The 3,755-nt window shown below is 36.1% G+C and overlaps 2 protein-coding genes across 2 annotated transcripts; both read right to left on the reverse strand.

Moving 5' to 3' along the window:
- Positions 1 to 465: 465 nt before the first annotated feature.
- LOC133811168 (probable disease resistance protein At5g66900) lies at positions 466 to 1,948 on the reverse strand. The gene is made up of 3 exons (XM_062246151.1): positions 1,780 to 1,948; positions 1,413 to 1,624; positions 466 to 1,317 (listed from the first exon to the last, which is right to left on the reverse strand). The coding sequence occupies exons 1-3, from the start codon at positions 1,929 to 1,931 to the stop codon at positions 509 to 511; spliced, it is 1,173 nt and encodes a 390-aa protein (XP_062102135.1). The 5' UTR covers positions 1,932 to 1,948; the 3' UTR covers positions 466 to 508.
- A 91-nt stretch (positions 1,949 to 2,039) lies between these two features.
- On the reverse strand, positions 2,040 to 3,251 carry LOC133811182 (probable disease resistance protein At5g66900). The gene is made up of 3 exons (XM_062246153.1): positions 2,721 to 3,251; positions 2,232 to 2,632; positions 2,040 to 2,141 (listed from the first exon to the last, which is right to left on the reverse strand). Exons 1-3 carry the CDS (start codon positions 3,097 to 3,099, stop codon positions 2,040 to 2,042), a joined length of 882 nt encoding a protein of 293 aa, XP_062102137.1. The 5' UTR covers positions 3,100 to 3,251.
- Positions 3,252 to 3,755: the final 504 nt, after the last annotated feature.

The following is a 3,755-nucleotide window of genomic DNA, read 5'->3' on the forward strand; positions in this document are numbered from 1 at the left end:
AGAGTTCTTAGATCTGTTCTAGTGTGATAGAGTTCGGGCATATTTGGTTCGGCGAAGTAATTAAGTTATTTGTCATTCACCGTTGTATCCTGGGAGATAGACGTCGAAACCTCATAGAGGCAGCGAATCTGTTTTAAGGAAACTGTATGTTACACAGGCCTCGGCTTTTAATTTTGTTCTTTATAATTATTGTGTAAATTAATTATAATTGCTATTTATATTGTATTATTTATAATTATAATATTGTTATATATATTATAAGTTATTTATATTGTATTATTTATAATTATAATATTATATTGTTATATATATTATAAGTTATTTATATTGTATTATTTATAATTATAATATTTATGTATCTTTAATTTAGTAGATATAAATATTATTATATAAGTTATGTTTTTCCTACATAAGAATCGCATCACAACAAACCTTTCAATAAACAAAAATATTTTTTTAAAAAAAAAAAAAAAAAAAACTCAGTTCAAACCTCATGACTTTCTCAATCTCAATAGTCAAGCCAATGTAAGTTAACCTCATCCTTGGCCAACCTTAGCTCAATATTGGCATCAGCAGGCAAATAAAATTCCCTTACTTGTTTTAGCACCTCATCACACACCACATCTTTCAGCTGTTTAAAGTCCAGAACTGATGGAAGCAACTCTACCAATCTCCAACAGTTCTTCATGTTTAGATTTGTTAAACTACGCAGCTGACCAATGTTTTCAGGCAAGTTCCTAATGCTGATGCAGTCTGATATGTCAAGAAATGTTAGCTTGGATAGGCTGCAAATGGAGTCTGGTAACTTTTCCAATTCAATGCAAGTTCTTAGCCTCAACACTTGCAGATTGACCAAGTTCCCCATTTCTTCAGGCAGTGAAGACAGATCATGGCAGTGTGTTATGCTCAGCTTCTTCAGCTTGAATAGATCACAAACCCCTGAAGGCAGTTCCACCAAATCATTGCAATAGTCAATGTTTAGTTCTTCTGATATCTTGATAGAAGTGAAGGCTTGGCCAAATTCACACATGAACACAGATAACTTCAGCAGTTTCTTCAGTACAACGTGAGTTTCTTTCAGGGAGGGAATCGATATGCTCTCTAGTCTGATTCTAGTCAGATTGGTCAAGGTATCAAGCAGCTCAAAGTTGGTTAATTCAGCTGGTAAGAAACTGTAGTTTGTGATTATTAGAACCTTTAGTTTGCTCATGTTTTTCACAAACTCTGGTAAGGCATGAGTCTTGGTTTGAAAATTCAGAACTAGAACTCTTGCTTCAAGTAGTTTGATGTCGCACCAATTTGATGTAAATGATTCATCTGCACATATAAAGGGGAAAACTTAATTAGGCCTAACCAACTGTTTACACTGTATGTCTTTTTTGAATGAGAGGGAGAGAGAAAGAGAGAGCAACCTGTTGAAAAAGCTACTAAGTGGGCATTGAAAGGCTGCTCTATTTGTTCATTCCACCACTGAGGAAGTTTATTTCCAGCTATTTCTACAATCAATCTTTTCCTCTTTTCTTGTGGATCGTGCTTGCTTTGGTGTATAGCAAGCTCTCTAAGCATACCATGCTGAGTAACAAAGTGTTCACTGTAGTAGTCATCCACTTCATCTGCATCTTTTCTGAATACATAGAAAAGTAAAGTTAGCTATTAGCAATAACCTATGATGTGTGGTAAATGTATAAGCTTTGGCCATTAAAAATAGACAGAGTTTTGTTTTCTATGACATGATTTAAAATTGAACCAAGAAAAGTCATGATATAGGAGCATGCATACCTTGTGACAACAATATTTACAAGATTTCGATCTTGGAGCTCATAAAGATTAGCAATGGCATCATCTTCTTTTACTCCATGCATTTCTGTAAATATATCAACGAGAGCAGTTGCAGGGATTCTTCTGAGTTCAGGAAACAAACCAATATCCATGAAACATTCCTTGAGAATAGCATGCTTCTCATCCAAGACATCTAAGATGGTTTGCAAGCAAGAAAGAAGTTCACTCTCAGAACTGAGAATAGATGAACCATCTGTGGATCATTTCTCCAGTTGTCTTCGCCAAATTCTGGGATGCTGCCCCCTTAGTGATGATCCAATCAGTTTTAGTGCAATAGGAACTCTCTTACAGTGATCCACTGCCTGCAACTCAAGACATAATATTAATCAACAATGAATTTGTTTCTTCTTTAATATTGTTTATGCAGATATTGCAGACTGATAATAATGTACCTTTTTTACTAGATCATTTGGAATGGCTGCATTTCCATCTTCAAGTGAGGCATAATGCCGGAAAATAGCCTTTGCATCTTCATCACTCAATGGTTTCATTTCATATTGATGCTCAAATCTTGGAAATGGATACCGGGATGTCACCAAAATCTTGTAATCAGGTATTTGGAAAACAAACTTGTCAACAAGGGACTCTGATCCAGACCAAACATTATCAAGAACCAGCAGTACAGGCTCTTTTCCAATTTCTCTCAAAAACTGTTCCAATTTGAGTTCTGAATCTTTGTTGTCTTTGAAAGTAGATACAGAATAGCCTTTGTGTTGATAAAGTTCTTGAGCAATAAGACCCAAGTTGGGATTCTTTCCAACTATTACAAACAATATGTTGCTCTTGAATTTCTCTACACACAACAAAACAGATGAAACCTATGTCAGTAAAAGATGGATTAACATATAATAACATAACAATTCTAGCTAAGAGAAGGGTACCTGTGATCTGATCATCATTGCATAGTTTTTTAATCAAAGTGGTCTTCCCACATCCTGGTGGAGCAGTAACTAAAACTGGTTCTGTCACCATATCAACTCTTAGAAGATTCATCTTTAAGTCCTCAAGAGAGTCACTCAATCCAACAGTAAAATCTGGTGGTTCAGGCGCATGACAGCAGCCCTTTACCTCAATCTGTCGAGAAACAAGGCCATGATTCCCTTGGCCTGTTCTTCCAATAGTGCTGGCATGGATTTCCCTCACCAGAATCTGAGTCTCATTCGTAGTTCTGGCTATCAGAAGAGGTAAAATCCTGAGCAAACGGTCAAGGGACTCGTCCAAATCCTGAAGCTTGGTCGTGTAGCCAGGCCTTTTGTGCATGTACCTCCACTTACTATACTTGGAGCACTTTCAACTAGCTCTTTCCCTTCTATCATTTTAAGTACAAAGCCTTTCATCTCAGATGATTGCCTGTCTAGTGCCATGTTCGACTCCTCTATCTGCTTAATATAAGGGCTCATAGCTTCGACTGTTTCTTTCACTACAAAAAACCCCACTTTTGCCGGTGCAAATTTGCGCCAGCAAAAGTGAGGTTTTGTGCCAACAAAAGTTATATAGTTTTTGCTGATGCAAATTTGCGCCGGGAAAGGTCGGCGACGTATCCCCCTCGCTAATTTCACTTTTGCCGACGCAAAATGTAATGCCCTGGCAATGGTATCTTTTGGCAACGAAAAAATGCGCCGGTAAAAATAAGGATGCGCCGGTAAAAAATTTTGTCACGTTGTTGTGGAAAACACTTTTAGCGGCGCAAAAATGTGCCGGCAAAAGTTGACTATTTTAGTGACGCGTTTTTGCGCCGGTAAAGATGTATATATGCAGTGAGGGTTGAAACTTTTGTCGACGGAATTTTGCGCCAGTAAAAGTATTTTTTAAATAATTTTTTTTGATTATATTACTAATTTTATTTTCAATATATTAATATTAATTAATAAATTTTGATTTTAATATATTAATAATTTTTTAATTTTTTAGTAATA

This window comes from Humulus lupulus, chromosome 1 (assembly GCF_963169125.1).
Source record: "Humulus lupulus chromosome 1, drHumLupu1.1, whole genome shotgun sequence".
Taxonomy (NCBI): domain Eukaryota; kingdom Viridiplantae; phylum Streptophyta; class Magnoliopsida; order Rosales; family Cannabaceae; genus Humulus; species Humulus lupulus.

What these genes read in the sequence shown, in the direction of transcription:
- LOC133811168 (XM_062246151.1), bottom strand. Translation starts at nt 1,931, where the DNA reads ATGGATATTGGTTTGTTTCCTGAACTCAGAAGAATCCCTGCAACTGCT. An exon ending in GTAAATATTGTTGTCACAAG is followed by an intron (nt 1,625 to 1,779) that starts GTATGCATGCTC and finishes CTATGTATTCAG; the next exon opens with AAAAGATGCAGATGAAGTGG. An exon ending in CTTAGTAGCTTTTTCAACAG is followed by an intron (nt 1,318 to 1,412) that starts GTTGCTCTCTCT and finishes TTATATGTGCAG; the next exon opens with ATGAATCATTTACATCAAAT.
- LOC133811182 (XM_062246153.1), bottom strand. Translation starts at nt 3,099, where the DNA reads ATGCACAAAAGGCCTGGCTACACGACCAAGCTTCAGGATTTGGACGAG. An exon ending in CAATGATGATCAGATCACAG is followed by an intron (nt 2,633 to 2,720) that starts GTACCCTTCTCT and finishes TGTTGTGTGTAG; the next exon opens with AGAAATTCAAGAGCAACATA. An exon ending in CAAATGATCTAGTAAAAAAG is followed by an intron (nt 2,142 to 2,231) that starts GTACATTATTAT and finishes CTTGAGTTGCAG; the next exon opens with GCAGTGGATCACTGTAAGAG.